General features: G+C 38.2%; 3 protein-coding genes across 3 annotated transcripts in view; 1 reads left to right on the top strand and 2 right to left on the bottom strand.

Moving 5' to 3' along the window:
- MED12L (mediator complex subunit 12L) overlaps positions 1-22,614 on the top strand; it is a 315,582-nt gene that overhangs the window by 220,925 nt on the left and 72,043 nt on the right. The window contains exon 16 of the mRNA XM_061193546.1: positions 20,080-20,227. Within this exon, the coding sequence (XP_061049529.1) occupies positions 20,080-20,227 (148 nt within the window). The remainder of the gene's footprint in view (positions 1-20,079; positions 20,228-22,614) is intronic.
- P2RY13 (purinergic receptor P2Y13) lies at positions 1,521-2,534 on the bottom strand. The gene has a single exon (XM_061193542.1). The coding sequence runs from the start codon at positions 2,520-2,522 to the stop codon at positions 1,521-1,523; it is 1,002 nt and encodes a 333-aa protein (XP_061049525.1). The 5' UTR covers positions 2,523-2,534.
- Positions 9,715-10,734, bottom strand: P2RY12 (purinergic receptor P2Y12). Its single transcript, XM_061193541.1, has one exon. It carries the CDS (start codon positions 10,732-10,734, stop codon positions 9,715-9,717), a length of 1,020 nt encoding a protein of 339 aa, XP_061049524.1.

Genomic DNA, 22,614 nt, shown 5'->3' with positions numbered 1-22,614 from the left:
CTGATCGTGGGTCAGCAGTTCTATCTATATATGTACCAAGAATGGCATAACGATGACATATTCTTTTTAAAACATTTGTAATTTATCCTCTGTGGGAAGTATTGTGGGAGATCCTAAGAAAACATGACGTATTTTCTGTCTTCAAAATATGTTGTCTTTCTTAAAAAATCCTAACCATCTTTGGGGGATGCAGTCAAGAATACAGCAAGCTAGGGACTTCCCTGGTGGCTGTGGATAAGAATCTGCCTGCCAATGCAGGGGACACGGGTTCGAGCCCTGGTCTGGGAAGATCCCACATGCTGCAGAACAACTAAGCCCATGCGCCGCAACTACTGAGCCTGCGCTCTAGAGCCCGCGGGCTACAACTACTGAGCCCGCGTGCCACAACTACTGAAGCCCGCGAGCCACAACTACTGAAGCCCGTGTGCCACAACTACTGAAGCCCACGTGCCTAGAGCCCGTGCTCCGCAACAAGAGATGCCACCGCAGTGAGAAGCCCCCACACCACAACGAAGAGTAGCCTCCGCTCGCCGCAACTAGAGAAAGCCCGCTCGCAGCAACGAAGACCCAGTGCAGCCAAAGATAAATAAATAAATCTATTAAAAAACAACTTCTAAAAAAAAAAGAATACAGCAAGCTAGTAAAAGGAACTCGGCATTGAGAGCCCTAACACATACCCAAACAGTGGGAGAGGTAATTATTTTCAACCAGAGACATGAGGAAGGAGCATGGAGGTGCTGGCCCAGGAAGGCTTTGCTGAGTAGGTGGAATATTCAACCACCGTTAGAGTATTTGCTGGGCAGAGGGGGGATTCCAAAGAATAAGAATACAATATTCTTGCCCTTGAATTTGTACACACTCAGGATGTAAGCGAAGTATTACAGTACAATGTTTTATGTGGCTTAATAATGCTGCTTGTGCCTCCTATGGTGTAGCTGCATACTGGGAAAGAGGCTGTTTGTAACTGTAAGGAGAAGCGCCTTCATCAGGTATCTGGGCTTTCTGACCTATTCCCCAGACGCTTTACATCTAGCATCCCTTTCAACCTCTAGCCTAAGTTTTCACCAAAGGACTCACAAGGTGGGTTTTTTGGTTTTTTTTCTTTTTAAATCAGCAGGTGGGATACAAAAGCAGTAGTGTTGTTTGAATTGCATGTACAGAAGAATGTGAGGAGGTGTTTTAGAGTGGAGGAATATGTTTTTTATAATTAGAAAATATGTATTTTTAGGAATATACATTTCCCCACGATAAATCTTTTCCAAAGTGTAAGTGAACGCTCTTGAAAAGGTGACTTCTAGTGGCTGTTTGCTTCCTGTTACATTCTCTTACGGATACTTCATTCAGCTTATGAATAGATCTTCGTGGAATTAAAATTTATATAATCCTTTCTGTACGCGAGGATAGTAAAATGTAAGAAAGCATTTGCTCAAAGCCATCTTTTCTTTCACTGCTTACATTTGATTTCCAAGTAAATTGTCTTTTGAAGTCTTGTCAGTCAATCGTTAACCGTGATAAAGTTATCAGCTTAGGGTTATATTGTCTGACTGACTCGTATGATTTTCCTGGGTGGATGCTGCAATCTTTCTCCCTTTCATACATGGTAGCCTCTCTGTGAATTTTTTACATAAGAATATATATATTAAGGGATCCATGCAAATGTTAGTTGCTGCCAAAAAAAGGGTTGTTTCTTTAGCTAGAAACAGTTGATTTTGCAATCGACAGTCAGTCTTACTGTTGGTTTGACTGTGAGTATATGGGACTCTGGCGAAATGAAATGGAGCAAAACACACAAAGAAGACAGCCACGACAACAAATACTTTACCTTCTAGCCTTTTGCTGTTTTTGCTGCCCTTACTCTTGGACTTCCTATAAGAATTGTATACCTTTTTTGCAATCACCATATAGAATAGAAGCATTAGGACAAAAACAGTCCAGAAAATGAACTGGGAAATGTAATTCACCACTTCATGCCATTTCAGCCCAAGAGGACCCTTTAAGGAGGCACACTTTTTCACAGATGACAGTGTTGCTTCCTTGTTGCTTAAGATCATATTTGGCAGGGAGAGGAAGAACAAAAAGAGCCAGATGAGGGTTGAGACCACTTTTGCAAAAGCAGGTTTTTGTACGAAAAATTTTCCAAAAGGTCTGATGATCTTGAGGAACCTGTCAAAGGCTATGAGCCCAAGCAGTGTGATGCCCACATACATGGTCTCATAAAAGACGACGGCAGAGAAACGACACACAAAGGCTCTGAGCTGCCAGGGTCCGAGGCGCGCGTCTGAGAGGATTTTAAACGGAAGCATGAGCGTCATTATCAAGTCGGCCACCAAAGTATTTTTGAGGTAGACAATGAAAGTGGAGGAGCTGGGGATGTGAATGAACACCCACAGGGCCAAAGTGTTCAGCAGGATGCCCATGAAGAAAACGACAGTGTAGATGGCTGGGAACACCAGGTGTGCTGCCTGCATGTCCCTGGGGCACCTCTCAGACCCGTTGAAGCCCTTCATCACTGTGTCGTTCATGGTTTCCAGTGTCAGCTGTTACAAATAAACATACACAGTAAAACAAGAAGCATTTCATGATTTCAAAACACTACTTGTTAAAAGCAGACTTTAGGTTTGCAGCATGTTAGCACCTTACATGTATTCATCACATTTAATAGATCATTTGAGAAGTCACATGTTGTTTCTGGCCAGAATTTTTAAAGCACATAGTACATTTTTGGTGCTTTTAACAGTACCGTTACTTTCACACCCTTATGAAATCCAAGTAACCGCTTCTACCCCATTCACAAGTTCGACCTTTGGCATGGCAGTAAAACAAAGCTGGCTAAGAGGTAAAGTTATTCATGTCAGATTGCTGTACATTATGTAATTTCCTAGGCTCATAATCTAAGGTTTGTAGAATGTTAACCTTAAAGCATTTTTTTCCCCCCTTGAACGTATTCCATCATTTATAAGCAAGCCACTCATAATAACAGTTGAAATTCACCTTTGTTTGGGAGGATACTCAGCTCAGTGTCTTCCAATCGAGGCAGTCATTAGTTCAGCCCATGAAGGGCATGTGAAGCAAATGTCGTTCTGCTTTTTTATACCCAGTTTCCTTCCTCATTTTCACGTGTGCAGTGTGATCCATTAGAACCTCTTCATATGCAAACCTTTGGGGGATTTTCTAATAAGGAAGTTCTTTCATTTTAAACTTATGTACTGTTAATCTACTCTGGTTTGAGTAAGTCAGTTTAGTTGCAGTTGTTTTTATATTTTCTCATATAACTTTCCTGCAGTTTATCTTCTTTACATGTTCAATGGAATTTTTAGTGCCTTTTGTATATAATAATAGGGAGAAATGTAAAGAAAATAGCCCCAAATTGTAGGAGAATAAGAGTTGACTCTAAAATCAGACAGCATCATCATCTGCATCCTTGTAGCCTGCTTTTTTCAGAAATGTGTGTTCATTAGGTATGACCTGATTATTTCTGTAGACATGTATCTTAGTCTTTTGGTCTTTCAATCTCTGAGAGATAAAAGAATGTATTGTCTAAGAGTTAAGGGCTATAAGACCCAAATTTTGGGGGGTTAGAATTCCAGATTCACCAATTACTGGGTAGTAGATAATAGGCAAATGATTTAGTAGCTCTGTGCCTCATTTTCCGCATCTGTATAATGGGTTTAATAATAGTACATACCTCAGTGTTGAGAGGCTGAGATGAGTGCCTAGAATAGTGCTGACTATATATGAAGCATGAAAAAAATGTTAGCCACTCACTGCTCTGGTGAGCGAATTGCAGATTTAAATGGAGATATACTATTTCACTTATTAGAAAGCCATTTTTGGAAGTCTCTTCTGTATTTGTGATTGTATGCAAAGTGCTGAAAACTTCAGGAATTTCATCAGTCAACCTTGGGTCAAGTTCTATAAAATTTTTGGAAGTATGTAATTCCTGCTTTTGTATAGAGAAAGCTGTTGTCTGTGAAGAAATGTTTGCTCGCCAGATAGATAAAGGGAAAGAGGAAATCAGAAGATCCTATGAGGGAATGTGGAGTTCTCCATGGTGAGTTTCACTTCATATTTCTTGCTATGAGTTTTACCACAGAATTGGACCAGACTGTCGCGTTGGCTTGATCGAGCATTTTGGGTGACTTAGCTTGGAATTCTGAGAATAAAATTACATATCCCACTGGACATTTTTATGAGGGAATAGGATGCCTGATAATTTTGGTTGGAACTACCCAGTGTGGTGGCACAGTCTGAAAAATTGGTGTTTGATTCAAATAAATTGATTCTTGGAAAACACAGATTCTGGATTTTATTAATGTAACGCAACATAATTTAAACATATATCCTTTTATTTGCTTCAGTAGAGAATAAAAGCAAACTTAAAAAAATTTAAGTAGAGGGATTAGACCTATGTCAATTAAGTATAAATTTCCTGATGGATCCAAATCCATTATTTAGATGCAGGTTTGGAATAGTTTCAATTTAAACAAGGGAAATGCTGTACAAGATAGTTTCATAATATGAAAACTGGAAATCAATTTTTGGTTGAATTTCAAAATGCTGAAATGTGGGAAACCTAAGAAGGAGGAACTGATTTATGGTGGCATTTCTAGAGTTACAGAAGTATCTTCTCTTAAATATAGTAGGTTTCAAAATGTTTGACTGTAGTAAGTATCCAACAAATCACTCACTCCTCCTTTATGTCCATGTGCTTCAAACGTATTAGCCAACAGTCTCTTAGTTCACAGTGGTGCTGGTGCCTCCTGAGGGAGGGTCCTTCACCCTTGATGCCATGTCTTAGAGGCTGTGATGGGATAGGAGCACTGCCTCAGGAGCCAGAGGGCCTGGGTTCATTTCCTTATTCCACCTTTACTTGTGACTTTGGTCAGGTTACTTATGCTCTCTATGAAACCAGTGCCCCCTCTTAACAATGAAAATAAGTAATAGTATTTGCTTTATAGTGTTGTTAAGGGGATAAAATGAGTGAACGTTTGCCAGGTGCTTTGAATAATGTCCGTCAAATGGTACATGTTAGTAAGTTTCTTGTTAAATGAAATCAAAAGAAAAATGGAATACTGTGTGCACCTGTGGGGATAGTGCACAAAAGACAGGAGTGAATCACAGAAGATAACGGATGAAGGGTCCTAGAAATTATTCCGATTTGGCAAGCTCCTAAACTAAACATTTAAAATCCTATCAAGCTCAAAGGGAATTTAGTCAAAACCAATTAAATCACACTAGCTATACTTTCTAAGTGATTATCTGGTCTTATTTAATTCTTACAGCAGTCTCAGAGATCCGTCCCATTTTACAGATGAGAAAATGGAAGCGCAGACGTTAAGCAGTTTGCCCAAAGTCCTGCAACCAAAGCCCACTGTAAACCCTCATGGTCTGGTTTCAGAGCCCCCGCTTGGAACCAGCCTCTCTCTCTCTCCTGTCTGCCAGAAGCCAGAGACAGGGTGAATGTGGATTGTTTACCGAATTCTGGAGTTTTTGAGCTGGGTATTACTGATTGATGAGTGAGGAGATACAATCCACTATAAAGTTTCAGGGACTTGTGAAACTCTTAGTCTCAAAGTGAGGTACCAGGTTGAAAACATAAATTGGTTCATAGCAGTAGGATCAGGAGAGAATCAAATATGTAAGGAAAAGTCATAGAAATTAGAAGCCTGCCAAATGGGAATAAACTACTTTTTGTATTTGCTGTCTCCTTAGGGATTGTCTTTTGGATCAGAGTCAACAGTATAATGTTCATGTTGATATAACCACTACCATATAAATAATAATTGAAAAGATGAGGAAGTATTTGCTTTCATTTGGAATGAAAGTCCAAGTGGGAACTCCTGTACTCATAGAAGAGCCTTTTACTTCCCATCAAAGGATACCACGGCACTTTCTCAGATTATATGAAAGTGTTTAAAATCCCACAATGAATTAACCCAAGGTGGTAATAATCTAAAATAAATTATGCAGTTTAACATTAACTGTAATGATCTGTGTATAAATAAATTTAATATTAGAAAATCTCTACATATAACTGGAAACAGGCAATAAATTCACACTATTATCTGAAACACATATATTAATATCCAGTTTCATAATTTTATTATAAAAGGAAAACCAGTTTAAAGAATTCAAATATAGACATATACAGTAGAAAGTGAAAGTTAATTCCCTTTACATATACATACCAGTGTGTGTGCAAATATATATATATATTTGTGTATTGACATATTAGATCTTTGTTTCATTCCATGTTAGTACATGAAGATTTGCTAACAAGTTTTTTTTAAAAAGGTTACACTATATAAAGGTACCATAGTCTAGTTAAGCTGTTACTGATGGACATTTAGTTTTTCTTTTTTCCCCATTTTTTTCTCTATTGAAAACATGCTGTAGAGCAAATACCTCTCCATGTATTTTTGTATTTTGTTCCAACATATATTTATAAGAAGTTTCCTAGAAGTGGGATTACTGGATCAAAAGCTATACATTGCAATGTTGAATGATATTTTCAAAAAACTTTCCAGAAAGACTGTACCCATTTACAGTCTCACCAAGTGGGATTATCCAGCACTATTACTAAAAATCTTTTAAATCAATTCTAAACTTACAGGTGAAAAAAGCCATGTCATGTAAATATAAGTTTATTTATTAGTGAGGGTGTATATCTTTTCATATTTTCATTGCCTATTTGTATTTCTCCTGGAAATTGATTTTTTTCTTGCCCTTTTCCCATTTTCTAAAAAAAAGTCAGACTGTTTCTCTTTACTTATCGGCTTGCAAGTATACTTGCATATGTTTAGTTCCCACCAGCATCATTGTAATCCCAGTTCCCACTTTGGGTGTTACCAGATCATCTAGGTCAGCCGCAGGAACCTGTAGGTGTTTTCAGTGCAAAACTGCTGAAACATCGAGATGCATGAAGAGAGGGTTCTTTCTCTACAGAGGGCTTTTCTCCCTGTTTTTAGAGTTCTAGTTCAGGGATTGTCAATCTTCTAAATAGCCAGTTAGTAAATATTTAGGTTTTGTGACCCTGCAGTCTGTCACAACTACTCAACCCTGTTGTTGTAGCAGGAAACCAGCCATAGATAAAACCTGAGTGGGTGTGGCTTGTGTGCTAATAAAACCTTACGGACACCAAAACTTGAATTTCATACTTTAATGCAACGTAAAGTTTTATCCTTGCTCCTGATTTTCCTTCTGCAAACATTTGAAAATGTAAAAACCATTCTTAAGTCACAGGCTGTACAAAACAGGTGCTGGGCTAGATTTGGCTTGTAGGCTAGAGTTTGTCACACCTGCCTTAGACTGTTTATATAAGAAACCACTGAGAGAAACTTCCAATAACCAACATCCTTAGGACTTGTTAGCCACTAAGGCTATGGGTAAGACTACATTTTGTTTGTCTCATCTTCTGAACCTGAGTCTACAAAATTTGGCATCTCCCTCTCTCTCTCTCTCTCTCTCTCTCTCTCTCTTTCTGTCTCTCGAAGTTATTGAGAAATGTGACATGTATTGTGTATATTAAAATTATTAAAGCTAGAGATAGTGACATTTTCTGTGTATAATGAGTGCTCCATAAATACTGATCTCTCAGTCTGTCTTGAATGGGATCAGTTTGATGTTTGATATAGAAGTATCAACAAAGTGTGATTTAGAGTTTAATGTAAATTTTTCATGTTATATATAAAAACATAGGTAATTCCAAACATTTTACAATTTTTTTTCCACAAAAGTATTGTAATACCATTAGCTTTTCTGTTTTTTTTTTCTTCTTTCTTTCTCTTGTGGAAATTGTCATCTCAGTGCATGAGTTTAATCCAAAATGAAAGATTATTCAGGAAATCTCTGCCCATCCTGTAGTCTCCCGACACCTCATGTGATCCTGGCACTGTGAGGTGGCCAGCTTTCGTCCACTGTCTACCCCTGACTTGACTGGATTGAGGAGTAAATCTGCCCTTCACTTTTCCCATATGCAAAGTAAGATGGTCAGATTAGTTGATCCTTAGTTTCTCTTCCAGCTCAAATATCCTGGTATTCTTACAGAATGTGCTTACTCATATGACATTAGAGTGAATTGCACTGGTTTACCTGGCAGAAATGGCTACTGCCTTTGCCCCAGCAGTAGGTCGAATATGCATCTTTTTTGATGCATGTCTCTATGTGCATCTCCACTGACATCCAGTGCTTGCTTGCAGAAGTGCCAGAGAAGGAAATGTGGCCGCTCAAGAATAGATACCATCTAGAGAGTTAAATGAGTTCAACTTTGTACTGAAATTTAACTCAGCAGAATAAAATAGATTATTATTGGAGTTCAGTGAACTTCCTTTTACTACAACTCACCATTTTTATTTCTTCTCACATTATATTTAGATATTGGTTTCTATGCCTTGTATTTGGGAATCACCTCTGAGGATCCTAAATAATTGAGATAAATCGTGTCCACTTCCAAGTGTGTTACGTATTTTTTTTATAATAAAAAATAATATGGCTTGTGGGGAATCAGACTACATTATAAGTTTGACCTATTTTTTCATTTACATATGAACTAATTGATGTGAGATGTCACCTTCAGAAGAGATTTTGCCCAATAGTGTGTAATGAAAAGGATTGTGTTGGCAGCTATCTTTTCTTAAAGGGGTTTGTTTGATGTAGGCGTATATGAAAGATGAGTCATAGTATCTAGTATCTTTGAACAAAGAAATTCCCACAAAGTATGTTTTAGAGTTTAATGTAAATTTTTTATTATCTACACAAACAGGTAATTCCAGACATTTTCATCACTTTCCTGCTAATAGTTATACTGTTCAACTGCATAATCGTATTTAACTTGTTTTTCTCATAAGGGAAATGTTCATTAACCCAAATCGCAGGCAGTTTCTAGAAGCTAGTTAATAATGATAAGTATCGATGATGAATAGTATTGTATTTACCAAAGTTGTCAAAATAGTAGCAAACTGCTTTCTCTGGTGTTAAGGATATGTTCATAAGTTTTTGGTATTAGAATGTCATAAAGCAACTATTTTAATAACTTTGCTATTTTTGCTCTTTTTCTTGAGAAGGTAGTTTTAAAACCTCTATCTTCTTAATGAAAAAAAAATTTAGTCTCATCAATTACCATTTCAATTAGTTTAAATCCCTTAAGTTTTTGCTTATAATTAAAAGTTAGTAGTTACTGTTCTTTGCATGTCCCAGTTACTTATGAGTATCACAATAGGTCAGCATTTGGTTAAGGGACTGGGGTATATATACATATGTAAGTACGTATAAGTATATATACATATATCAGTATATAGGTATAATATTTGGTCAGAAGATTTTATCAGATTTATCATTCTTAGTTGATTATAATAAGTTGATAATAGCATTGTGATCAGTAATATATTTTAAAAATTACCGTAAATGTTATTATATGGTTACCCATTTTGCCAAAACTCTACATGTCTGACTTCTGTGTAGTTTTGCATGTGGCGTGGTGACTGGGAGCAGTTTGTTTTGCTACACAGCTACCTGTTCGGTTACTTTTCTGCATTTTAAGATGGCTTTCAGTGCCAGGCAAGTAAACGAAAATTGCTTTTGTCACCTTCTATTAACTCGTTTCAAGAGTTATCGTTACTAACTCAGCTACTTCTTAGTCAGTATTAATATTTTCACATAGTGCTTGCCTGTTTGGAGTTCCAGACACTAATAGACTGAAATACTACCTCAGTTTGTTTACACTGGGGTCTCTTCACTTGGATCACCACCATCCTGCCCTTTTCTCCTGTTTTTCTGGGATGGAGATGACGCAGAATTGGAGCATCTCAGCATACTCATCAAGGACTTTTTGAAGGATTTGCAAAGGAAGAAGTAGATGAATGGATCCAGGCACGCGTTTAAGGAAGTTAACCAGAGAGTGCTCTCTTTGACGTAGAACAGAGTGTTCTCAGCAGAGCAGTCAAAGACATCCCGCGTTTGACTCAGGGTGTAGGGAATTCGGGCAAAATGGAAAGGAACGAAACAAATAAAAAATACAGCAATGATAATGAAAACTTTGATGTTTACCTTTTTCTTGGGGACTTTGCCGACGCCCCTTGTTCTCACGTATGACTTGTACAGTTCTTTTGTAATGAGCGTGTAGCATACAATGACAATTAGAAAATTAATCCAGAAAATGACTTGACAGATGTAATTGACTATTTCGTGCCAGACCAGACCAAACTCTGATTTCAGGAATGAGCATTTCTTCACATTCTTGTCACTTGGCCTCCTGTTGGTCAGAATCATGTTAGGCAAGGAGAGTAAGAACATGAAGGCCCAGATGACGACAGAGAGAATCTTAGCCCCCAAGAGATTGCTGGGGTTGGATGTTTTAAATGGCCTGGTGGTCTTCTGGTAGCGATCGATCGTTATCAGTCCTAGAAATGAGATACTGATATACATCGTGAAGTAAAATACAACGGAGGTCACTTGGCACACAAAGGCTCTCAGCGGTCCTGTTCCCAGTTTGGCATCGCTGAGGACTTTGAATGGAAAAGTCAGAATCATGAGAAGATCAGAAATGACTGTGTTCTTAAGGAAAATAATAAAGTTGGATTTACTGTGGATTTGAAAGAAAATCCTCATTGCCAGGCTGTTTGTGATGAGTCCAATGAAAAACAGCACGGTATAGAGGAGCGGGAAGAGGACCTGGGTGATTTTGTAATCTCTGGTGCACAGGCTGCCATTCCCAGCCGCAGAGGTGAGGTTGTCCATGGCTTGTGTTTCTTCTTTGCTACCTAGAGGGGGACAGAGGGGATGATTATTTTCAGTCCCAGATATTTGATTTCACTCTCATCTCTGTGGGTAACATTTTTGGACAAAAATTGAGGTGTCTGAGCCTCACTGGGACAGTAAGAACACAGAAAATTAAATCTCAAAATATTTCACGGTGACAAATATTTTATCTGTAGCAAAATAAAATAGCCTAAAGAACATTGTGTGAAGGTATGGCTACTTTGTATTTCTTATTTTTTGAATGCTTGCCTCTTATAGGACATTTTTGATCTTAGGCAAAAGGGCACATACATAAAATCTGGAAGAGAAATATTCGGGCTGTGCTTTATTCTTCTGCAGCTTCATTTCCACGCCTTCTAACTTTTTTGTTTCTATTCACAGTCACTTTTCCTACACCATCCTTGTTCCTGGACTTCATTTCCTCTAGTACCTTCAAAGGGCTCTAAGGAGAAATGACTGATAATTGCTGAGTAGAATTTTAAAAGTAAAAAGTGAAAAGAAATTTGTATAACATCACTTGTGGAAAAATTATTGTTAAATAAATAAAAAGCAGAAAACATTTTTTTTCTTTTATAATTGGAAGGTGTTTCTGCTTCTGTATTGCTCAGTCATCCATTCGAAAATCAGCCTCATAGAGACTATTCTTTAGCTCCGAATATTTTAACCCATGTGTATCTCTTTTCCAACTTTGCTCAGTAAATTTTAAGGTTTTACATACGTTTTCTTGAATATCATTCAGTGCAAATTTTTAAATGCTAAAAAAATAAGGAAATGGCTTCTGTATGTAGTCATCAGATGGCATTCCTCAAAACAGCCTGGGCATACTTTCTAGATTTATAGAGTGTATATAATGGTAATTAAAATAAAATACCAAAATCATGTCCTTGTCTGGTTCCGTAGGTTGTTATACCACAACAGGCAGCTATAAAGGAAATTAACACTTGACTTGAATACATTATTTGGCATCTAAGTTTTGAAATTTAAAATGAAATTTGTAAAATTTTAATTCAAAAACAAATGGAATTGATTCTATATAAAATATTATTCCTAAGTATAAGACACGGTAATGTTAAAGTACAAATATCTAAATTAAAAAAAAAAATGCTTCCATTTAAAAGATTTAAATATAACAAAGGCAGCACTAGGTTCCCCCAAATGTCAGTGGAATTCTTTTTTCCATCCTTTAATTACTGAAAGTAGAACGAGTTAAGATTCATGTCACAATATGGCTTCAATTTTCAATACCTCCTCACCTGTTTAACTTAAAAAAAAAAACAAAACCCTAAATAAACCCCAGTATTTGACACAAGATCACTGATTTAACCTCCCTTGCTACTGCTATTTGCCCTTGTTTATGCCCTGATGGTTTTGGAAATTCTCCTTTGGGAATGCTCATTTTGCATAGACTGTAACTTATTTAATAAGTATTCTTGGTATTGAGAATTTCGGCTCCCTCTATCTATATTAAATTTCATTTTACACTCAAGGTAAAATAAGTAAGACCATTTGAATTTTATTTCCATGTTCTGTATAAGTTTTTTTTTTTTTTTAGTGAAGAAGTTAATGGTTATCTCTAACATCATGAATGCGGCTTGTGTTTTAATTTATATTCCATATAAGTACCTGCATCGATATTGCTATTAAAGTTTTGCAACTTTAAGAAAACTTGAAAAAATTTACACACACATCATAGTGCAAATACGTATACTTGTCAAATACTTCTAGAGATAAAGTTACCTGGTTACTCTGTTGATTCTGAAGGATTTGAATGTATCCAGTATGTGGTAGTTAATAAAACCTGCAGAGTGGCATCTGGTTATTTTCCTTTTAATGTCTCAGTTTAGCTGTTTACACTCTTTATGATAGACAATCTTCTGAGCTTTCATCAGTAAGGTCTTGAGTGTTCTGGAGAGAAATAGAGGGAGAGAGGAAGAAATTCACAATCAGAAATTACCTTCAGACACCGTGGACTCAAAGCTATGCAGACACTGTGTTTCCGTCTGGCTGCTTTTAGGACTTCTGCTTTTATTTCCTTGGGAAATATGGGGCAGAGTGGGTGAGAAGTCATCTTTTAAAAAGCAATTTAAAATCTTGTGGCTTTTTACTGAAACCTGCCATAGAGTTGATGCTTTTTGAGTTCTTTGGGTTATTTCCCATGCAAATAATAAATCCAAGTGGAGATCAAGCCTATCAATGTCTGCTTCCTGGAGAAGGTCACAAACTTGCTTTCTCAGATGTTTATTTACCTGGAAACATATGTGCTCAACATTGGGTGATATATTGCCTTTTAACAAGAAATCACATTTTAACTCGTAATGTGTGCTTGTTAGGGATGTTAGGTTTCTTGCTCTTTGTTTTTTTCCTGGTTAATAATGTCATTATTTTAAATCTGTGTTTGAGCAACTCTTTGTAGGTGACAGTTTCCTCCCATTATAAATTTTAAGATTCTAAAATTACATTAAGAAAGAGAAACAGTTGTATCCATTGCCAGGCTTATTATATAGTGTCTTTCATGCTTTTCTTGAGTAGAATTTAAATATAAACAAATTATTATTACTTTTCTTTTGATTTTGCTTTTGTGTTTTGGGGGAAATATATCATTAAATGAAGGGACTGTGGTATCAATATTACCTTTTATGTAAATATTGTGGGCACTCACGCATGTGTACACACTCGTACAATATTTCAAACTGTAGTGTCCTTCTGTTACCAGCAGATCCACTTGGGTAGGTATCTTTGCTGTGAACATGTTTGGGTTATTTCTTTCTTCTGAGTTTTGAGTGTGTCTGTCTCTGTGTAGGTTAGATAATCTTCAAGGATGGTTTTTAAAGTACAGAACAGCAGCTCAGCATCACCTGGGGAATCAGGAGAAATGCACTTTCTTGGGCACCAACCTAGCCCCGGTGGATCAGAAACTCAGGAATGCAGCCCTCACTTGTAGTTTCATGAGCCTTCCAAGTGATGCTCATACACACTCAAGGTTGAAGACCACTGATTTAAACTACCTGAGAATTTTGTTGGCATTATGGATTTGAAATCAAGCTATGCATTTGGGTAATTTCAGTTGGAAATGTCAGTCATGTGATGATCCCTATCTGTTAGTCATTTAGAGGTGTCAGTTTGATGCTATACTTGAAGAAAATTAACTTATTTGTTGGTTTAGAGAGACAGCATACTTTTTGAAAAACCTTTTATGCTACATACACTTCAGAATAGTTAACAGCCAAATTTTGATTTCTTATATTGTCGTGAATTGACTCATTTTATGATCTCAACTGTTCTGTGAAGTAGATAATCATCTTGTTTCTATTCTCTGGATGATGGAAACTAAGGAGCAGAGCAGCGAAGTTAGAGATCCTATTCAACCCATGCTGGCTGATTCCAGAGCCTGCATCTGTGACCACTGTGTACAAAAATCTTCCCAATCTCACTGTCTCCACAACCCCTCCCTACATGCCCCACCCCTACATTGAGGCCCAACAGTAAGAGGTCAATGCCATGAATGGAATGGCTACACTTTTAAGAAGATAGGAGTCATGCTTGCCTTCACACCAGATTGTCAACTTTAAAGGACGTTTGTGAAGTGTTTCTAAGACCTTTGGATGAAACAAGGCTTTTGAAAAAAAAAAAATCATGACTATTTTCAACAAATCAATATGCCATACTAAAGGAACACTAATTCGTGCTACTTTATGGAGAATTTATATTTCCAAATTCCTAAAGGGCTATGACTAGGGATTTGAGGGGTAAATGAAAGGCTACGGTTCTTGATCTAAATTAACTTTCTCTTTCCTCTGGTTTTAACTCCCAACCACACCTATCTGTAAACCTTCTCTAATAGTATTTACTCAGTGGAAGATGACTGGAAAAGTGAAGTAGTTCTATATACCCTAGAATTTTTACATGCAAGTGGTTTAATTGGTTTCTTTATTTTATCGAGTCTGCTTATCTGAAAATATGTATTTGCTTCAAATAGGATTACTGTGAACAGAGAGGGCCATGCCCTGAAATGGTAGGACCCTGTGGTCCTTGTGAAACCGGGTTGGGACAGGAGGATGGAGAGGTAATTAAGCCACTGGATGAGCTCTTAGGCTGTTTTAGTTCTAACATCTTACAGTTTTGAAATGCAGTCATTTTGACATTAGTGAAGGTTTTGATGGAGCACATGCATTTTAAGGCCGTTCTTATGTCATCTAGCTTGGCTTTACCTGTTAGAGTGTACAAATTCAGGTTAGATATAAGATAAATTCCAAAAGTAAGGAGTCTTGGGCCTTGCGGTATTTAGCAAGAAAAGAATACTATCTCTGGTGATCCAGTTATTTGTCATCCTTGTCTTGAGTGTTTTGCTTGAAAGTAGAGGACTAGTATATATCGTTAAACCGCTTGACAGCCATTATGCTCCTAGGATGCTCTGAGTTTGTTGGGTAAAGGCCTCATTTTGGCCACACTGTGGACTATAAGCTATCATTGAACAAAGCTTTCCTTCACAAATCTAAGTAAAGGAGTCTCCGATTTTCTTGAATTAGAAAGAGTTACTCCAGGTCAGGTGGAGTTATACTGAGAAGAAGCTGCTGATTTCCTTGTTCCTTCCACACAGCCTCTCCACAGTGTGCACACCCATCTCCCCCCACCAGCCCAAGGCTTATTACTGCTGTAACATTGATTTGAATTTATTTTATTCTAAACAGAATAACGTGGTACATTGAAAGCTTCAGCTGAAAGAAATAATGATTGGAGGTGAAAGGAGAGTACACGGCTCTAATAATCTCACCATCATTATCACATCCTTGTGAACACACACACACGTTTTGGCAACATTTCTAATCACTTATTTTAAAGAAATGAAGATGACTAATATCAGGCTTCAGTTAACTCCAAGTTTTCCCTTTTCAGGACTTTTGGCTCAAGAGACATCTTTTAATTTCTATAGGACAACAATCCTTCCAGAGTTTTTGGATGTGCATCCTCCTACTTTTTTAAAAGATCAATTAAGTGTGAGTGTGAGATATTATCTGAAGAAAGAAAGTGATTGATCTGGAGGATGAGATTTTCAGAACTCAGTTTACAGGGGAGGTGACCTATTTAACCCAAGGACAGCAGGGGGCTAGCGTGAAAGGGGTTAGCTAGACTTCCACGGACTCTCCTATGGATTCTTTCTCCACCCCACAAATGTGTCCTTCAGGGTATCAACAAGAGAATAATTCTTTGGTACTGATCTTTTACAACTATGCAACTTGAGGGTGTTTTAATACCTAGTTTAAAGAGTAGAACTCATTGATATCTTTGGATATATTTGGTCCATTTTCTGAGATTGACCTTATTCTCATGTATAAGTTGCTATTTAAAGATTTGTGCATTTTCTACATGCGCAAAAAATTGATGTAAACCAATCCTGTAGGCTATTGAAAAAGAGTTGCTTTTAAAATGTGTTTGCCTTTCCTCTTTGAAGACTAGTAACGGCTCTCACGGTTTCCCCTAAAAAATGTTAACTATCAGAAACACAGTCTTCATGCCCCGTATAGAGGTTGACCAGTGGTTCCCCACCCCCCCACCTCGCCCAGCTAACTGCAGGCTTCTCTTGCTTTTTAATTCCATCCCCTTACTCTCACCTCATGACTTTGCTTTGCTTCTGGCCCAATTCCCTGAACATAACAGAGCCAATGAACTAATACAAGCGTCTTCAAGTTCCTCACTTCTTCACCTCCAGATTTCCCTGTATTTTCACCAATTTTCTTTTTTGTCTGTGGTTAAGTAGAAAGATGTTCTTGTCTTTTGAAGTTAATCCAGACAAGGGGTCACTGTTGCCTGTCTCTTTCGTCAGTTATCTGCCCTCCAGTCCGGATTTCCTTTATGGAGACTCATTTGAAACATAGCTTTGAAACCAGTTGGTCATTGGTTATCCTAATACAATGATCACTTTTCTCTCAAGCTGTTGTTCTTTATACCCAGCTACTAGTAAGTGTGGTTTACTTCCCTCACCTTCACCATTTCACCATCTGCTCTTACTTCAACCTCCTGTTTCCTGCCTTCTGCCCCCACCACTCTAGAGAAACTTCTCTTTTGAGGTTCACACCTGTGGTTTTTTTTAAAGAAACAAGTCAGAGAAGCCAACATCCATTGTGATTTCTTAACTGTATTCAACACTGTTGATGACCCCTGTTGTTAACTGTCCCTTCCCTCGCTTTTGTGACCTTGACTTCTCTGATTATTTATTAACTATGGAGAGTGTGTGTCCATCATTTGATGGTTTATTTATCCCCTTCACTATCGCAGCTGTTTTCCCTCCCCACCCCTGCCCAAAGAGAACATGGGGGTTTTGAATCCCTTCCAGTTACATAGTGCTCTTATCCCTAAGCTGTCACTTCTGCATTCGACCTGCCGTCAAACCACCTACTAGACATTTGTAATACATTTCCACCTACCCTTTGAATTCCTCTCACCTAACGGTGAATTCATGAGCTCCCTGCCCTTATAACCTACTCCTTTCCCCCCCCCCCCCACCCAGCCCGGACCCCAACAAATTTTATCTAGTGAGTCCGTCTTGAAATCCAGTGAGATGCACATTCACTCAGATGCCTGATCCTTTCCTAACTTCCTCAGATACCTCTTGATTTTGCTTCTTATTTTTTACTCCCACCACTAAGACCTAGTTTACATCCTACAGACTTTTTTGGTCTAAACTTCTCTCTGCCTCTCATTTTTCCTCTTCAGTTTTTTTAAGCACTTAGTTATCAGGTTAAGTTTCCTACTAAACTAGTTTTTTTTTTTTTTCTTATCTTCATCCCTGCCCTATTCTTTTAGTCACATGTTTCTTCATTAATCCACTTATTTATTCATTATTTCATGCATCCAACAAATATTAAGCACCTAGTCAGTGCCATTAAGGAAAATATAAATGTGAATGGTCTAGTGAGGAAGACAGACGTTAAACAGATACCTAGAAAATAGGTGAATTACACAGCGATAAATGCTCCAAAGTCTCTCCTCTCCACCCCTCCCTCTGCAGTGAGGGCTTTCGCTAAACTGAGCTGACAGAGGGAGGGACCTGACGCTGTCATCATGCATAGCATTTCCACAATTGCAGTTGAGGCTGTTGAGAGTATTTCAGGTGGCGGGAGGAGACCAGCAAAGGAAGGAAGTGCCCGGCACCTTTGGGAAATGTTGAGCAATGCAGCACAGCGCGGCTGTGGGGTGCCTGCAGGGGAGGCGTGGAGGTGCAGTAATATCAATGGACAGTAGGGGGTGCTGTGTCTGATATGCCACTAAGCATTTTACAGACAGATCGCCACTCTCACCAAAACCTTATAAGGTATGTAGTGTTAACCATTTTTCAGAGGAAGAATCTGAGGCTCAAAAAGGCTCATTATCTTGGACCATGGCGTTGGCAAGTGACACACCCTGGATGCAGTCACAGCTCTCTCTTACCCTGAGCTTGGGCAGTTATTGGGCCAATATGGAGCCATAGTACCCCGTGTTCATAGAACACATGGATCTTTCCAGGATACCTTCCCTCCCCATCCCTGTTTGGGGTTCCAGCTCTGCAGATGCTATCTCTATGATACTGAATCTGTACTCCTTAAATCAGGGAACATTCATCCTTGCATTTTCTCAGGGTTCTTAGTACCTTGTCTTGCTGTAGGTAGGTACTCTATAAACAGCTGTTGCTAACATCTTTCCATCACCCCTCACACACAGGTTTACATTAGAACCATTTGACAGGTGCCTTAACTGAAAACAATCACCAGGGCACATGACTGGCATCTGAGTTTTGTGCAGTTTCCTCATCGCCCTTCTGTCCCCCTTACAGGGCTTGCTTATATGTACACACCCCACCAGGAAGTATATCAGTAATGCTGTGTAACGACAACAAAAGTTGGAGATTGACAAAGTAGCTCAGGTCACTGAGATATAGCAATCACTACCTATGTCGACTTTATCCTGTGGTTAGGTCTGCCTTTTGAAACTTTGGAGGAGATTTTGAAACTCAAGGTATTAAATAACAGCTTCTAGAAAAGACTTACTCGGTTTGAACAACCTGAAATATTAATTATTTGGGGACATGGTAGCAAGATAGATTGGCAGAGTATGCAAATGTATATTTCTGACAGAATGTTATAAAAAAGGAACCAGTGCAAGAAGTGGTGCCTTGAATGCAGGCAGGTGAGAGAAAGACAGAATGACAAAAAGAGACTGAGAGAACAGTGACAGAAACTGAGAAGAAACAGGCTCTTACTTCAAGGCTAAAGAAGCAAAATGCTACTTTGTGCAGCGTACACATGTGGAGTACTCCAAATTGAACATTGGCGTTCTCCAGGTCACAAGGACTTTGCTCTTTTTTGCAGCCATTACTAATTTACGTGCACACAGTGCAGTTTGTTTTCCCTGGGACAAAACTTTCCTCATGTGAGCTCCTTAGGGATAGATACTGTTAGGGAGAGTAAGTACCTCGCATGGGCAAACATGTACAAATGGTAAGAAAAGGAGATGAACTGAAAGATAGAGCTAGGAATTTCACTAAGAAAATGGAAGAGTGTAGGATCCAAGAGAGAAATTTAGATAGAAAAATTCAAAACCAGGCATAAGAGAGGACACATCCTGGACTATTTAACTCTGGCTAAAGAATGTGTTTAGCGGTGTGTATGTTTTTGTGATGCTGTGACTAAGTAATTTCCTCTCCCATGTGGGAAAAATAGTGCTTGAATTCACTGTGTCTGTGGGGCAGGTGTGGGGAGGTGGTCCAGAAGAGGAAGGTGGTGTCAGAACGTGTTTGCATTTCCAGCTATTTTCCTCACACCTAATGAGACCCATGCTGTCTGTCGTTTTCCATTTGGAAAGAAATATACATGTGTCTTACACAGTCATATTGGAAGTAAATGGAACTTTTTTTTTTAATAAAAGTACTTGAGGATCCTCTTCTTTTCTAAATATAAAATGTTTAATGATGTTTAATATATGCAGAAAACTGAGCTTGCTAAGAGATAACATTTTCCATAAGGAAAAATTTTAACTAGATAGTATGTAATAGGATGTGAAATTAATACCATGTTAAATTTTAAACAATCAAGAGTCAAAACTTACTCTGTAAGGTACGCCCACATCAACTGCTTCTATTAAGACTTCAGGTCAGTTGACACTTTTTTTTACTTTAGCAAGTTCCAAACTGGAAAAACAAGGGCGTTGCCAGTGGAGGTTGAGGTGAATTGAAAGGTGGGCGGGATGCCACCACCGCACGAGCCAGCATGGAGATGCTGTGGTCAGCGCATATCATGTCCATGAACCCCACCCTTTAAACAGGGGTTTCAAAATGCATTTTCTGTTTTTCAGGATGAATCTTCAAGTCATGAGTATAACCAGCGCACAATCCTTCTTTATGGAGTGGGCAAAGAGCGTGAAGAAGCCAGGCATCAGTTGAAGAAAATTACCAAAGATATTTTGAAAATCCTAAATAAGAAGAGCACCACAGAGACCGGGGGTAAGGAGCCCTAATGCATTTGCCCCCATTGTGCTGTCGTTTGTCTTCCCCTCAGCACAGTCTTTATCAGAGTCATACATGGCACGGTCAGCAGAGTGTTTCCTCCCCCGAATGACTGTCACGTTGAAATATGAATAAGCACATTGAAATTTTAAGGCCTTGGTTCCATTTATAGTAATGCTTGCATGAAAATAGCACCTTCTATAGATAGATATAGGTGATTTTATTTGCTCCTCTTTTTTTCATATTTCCCAAATTTTCCACAGTAGTCATCCATAAAGTATTGAAGAATGAGTTGGAAAACCCTTAGGCTGGAAGAGGTCCATTCCCCCAGTTCCATCCTTTTTCAAGCTTATAGTTGGCTCTGGGTACTCATATGTACATGATAATTAAAAATCATGACATTGTAGTGGCTGATCTTTTCTTACATTATCCAGAAGAATAATTGCAGTAGGTAGTGGAGGCTACCCACATCTCCAAATGATTTCAAGTAAAAAGAAAACGGGGTCTTTACTCCATAATGCCTTTACTTGGAATGCTCTGTCACCAAGCTTTTTACATAGTTCTTACAATGACGTTATGCCTTTGTATTATGTCACCATATAATATAATTGGAACTTTGTAATTATCCACTTCACATTTGCCTAATTACTCTTTTCAAAGTTTGTTTATTTTATTAGACAGTCATACAATTTAAAGTATGCTATCATTATGTATACTCCACTACCACCACTGGTATTTATCTTTCTGTTACTTAAATAATATAATGGGGAAAAAAAGTTTGGATTTTCCCTGTGCAAACAGCACGCTTCCTACACATGGCATAAACCACCTCTAGGAACCCTGCTTTGTTGTTCAGTACAAAATAAATACTGTTTTAGGAACCTCTCCACAGGGGATCCAGTCTTTAGGACTTTAACTGGATGAATTACTAGAGCTTGCCCACACTAGATCTTTCCCAAAGAAAAGGACAGATATAACTATTGCAAATAGCTCTCTTTCCCCTCCATCGGTAAGTGTGCAGGTGCGGAAACAAGGTACGAGGGCAGGGCGAAGTGTTTTTAGTCTGAATGTGTGTTTTGGGTGTCTCATGTCTTAGAACACAGTGGGAAGGCTACGTTCGTGTTATTTGCATCACATTCCCTAACTCACTTCTGTGGCCTCTTAAAGAGTTAGTGCTACACAGGTGCCATGAGGTTGTGGAAGGGAAATGAAACCCGGTTGTCATTATTGAGATTGGGGAGGGGGGAAGAACTGCTCTAAAAAAACTGTTGATCTGTTGTTTTGCTGTTTTCTCTGTTAGAGAAAAGAGGAAATGGGCTGAATCCCGAAGCCCTGCAACTAGCTAGCAAAGTATATTTGAAGCTACTTTTTGTATATTTGGGAATGGGATGAGCACTGTCTCCTTTAGAAGGTTCAGTAATATGGGCTTTTACCTAAATTACTTTTAGAGAGCCTTTTCTGGTCCTGTGGAATGTTTGGTTTTGGAACGCTGAGAGGGGTGGGACGGGGAAGGAAGCAACGTGGTATCCTTTTCTGCTGAGTCTACTTCCTTCCTTTATAAAGAGTTTTTTAAAATGCTAGACTATTGTCTGTCCTATCTTCGTACCAGTCTCTTAAATAGGCAGTTCTTGCTTGTGAACTCACCAGGAGAAAATCATTGTTGTTCCACGCTAATTTTTGAGATATCTGGTACAGTACTAGATGCACCCCTGGGGAGAGGGTCATCTTCAGTGGGAATTTTTGTCTTTCCCACGTTTTAGATAAAACTCCTCAACCAGAAATATGTTTGTTAATTTGGGATGTAGTGAGCTGCCTTCTGATAAAGAGGCTGGTGAGCCAGGAAAACAGGTTGTCTTAGCATGTATTTGATTTCTGGCTACACATAAAAACATGATTTTGAGGAACTCATTAGGAGCGCTCTCAGATCAACCAGACCTTGCCTGGGGGCGGGGGGAGATTTATACTCTAAAGCTGAAATGACATTTCCAGTTGAACACGTTCAAATCTCATTTTAGATTTACATTGACTAGTCATCTTTGGGTGTAAATTTTCAAAACATTAATGAAGTTTTACCATACCAATAAAAGTCAGAACTTCCAGGATTAGAGATTTAAAAAAAAAAAAAAAAGGAAAATCAAAATTAAGCAACAAGAGAGCAATAATATATATGATGAAAGCAAATTAACATAAAACAGATGAAAATCTGTGAATTATGACTATTGTTATCTATGTAAATATGTAAATGTCATTAAAATATTCCTTTGAGAACCACCACTAATTTCTTAAATTTTTCTCTCAAAGTGAATGTAAATTGCCAAGAGTCAATTACATCTTTTTTATAAGAGGTCTTGAGAAGTTAGCTATGTGTAAGTAAACAGAGCCTA

This window comes from Eubalaena glacialis, chromosome 6 (genome assembly GCF_028564815.1).
Source record: "Eubalaena glacialis isolate mEubGla1 chromosome 6, mEubGla1.1.hap2.+ XY, whole genome shotgun sequence".
Taxonomy (NCBI): Eukaryota; Metazoa; Chordata; class Mammalia; order Artiodactyla; family Balaenidae; genus Eubalaena; species Eubalaena glacialis.
This window is presented reverse-complemented; position numbering and strand designations above follow the sequence as displayed.